This window comes from Volvox carteri (assembly GCF_000143455.1).
Source record: "Volvox carteri f. nagariensis unplaced genomic scaffold VOLCAscaffold_12, whole genome shotgun sequence".
NCBI classification, from domain to species: Eukaryota; Viridiplantae; Chlorophyta; class Chlorophyceae; order Chlamydomonadales; family Volvocaceae; genus Volvox; species Volvox carteri.
In genome coordinates this window covers 1,981,502-1,982,054 of record NW_003307555.1, presented here as the reverse complement: position 1 = coordinate 1,982,054, position 553 = coordinate 1,981,502, and the positions used below count along the sequence as shown (strand labels likewise).

Sequence of the window (553 nt, the reverse complement as noted above, 5' to 3'; positions counted from 1 at the left end):
GAGGGGTGTGTGTGGAGGGGGGAGAGTGTTCGCATCACAAACTGTTCCGTGTATACGAATGTGTGTGTTGGAAGGGGGGGTAGGAGCCGGAGAGAGGAGAGTTTTATTTCGGTGGTTAAAACGGTGTTTAGGTGTAAACAGGGAGGCCGTCTGGGCCCTTTGTTCCCCCTCCTGTCGGCCTGAGTGCAGCTAGGACCGCCACCCGGACCGCAGTGCGGGTGACATGACACCGCCCACCCACCTATATCACCCACCTTTCATCCACCTCCACCTCCACCTCACGTCCACCTCCGCATCCTGACGGCCCCTCCCTGGCCCCGCCCCGCCCCGCCTCGCCCCGCCCCGCCCCGGGCCCCCGGCCCCCCCTCCCTGGCAGGCGAGGTCGCCCAGGTGCTGTCCGCCCGGGACTACTTCGCCGTGTTGGGGCTGCCCTCTGAGGGGCCCGAGGCGGAGGGGCTCACGGACGAGGCGGTGAAGACGGCCTTCCGGCGGCTGCAGCTCAGAGTGCACCCGGACAAGGCCCGGCCCGGGGCGGTGGGGGCCGATCAAGCTT

General features: G+C 67.8%; 1 protein-coding gene across 1 annotated transcript in view; it reads left to right on the top strand.

Annotated features, from left to right (window-relative positions):
• Positions 1–553, top strand: part of dnj53 (molecular chaperone) — a gene marked incomplete at both ends in the record, with an annotated part of 10,921 nt that overhangs the window by 9,627 nt on the left and 741 nt on the right. Inside the window, one exon of the mRNA XM_002949046.1 lies at positions 377–534. Coding sequence (XP_002949092.1) covers positions 377–534 — 158 coding nt within the window. The remainder of the gene's footprint in view (positions 1–376; positions 535–553) is intronic.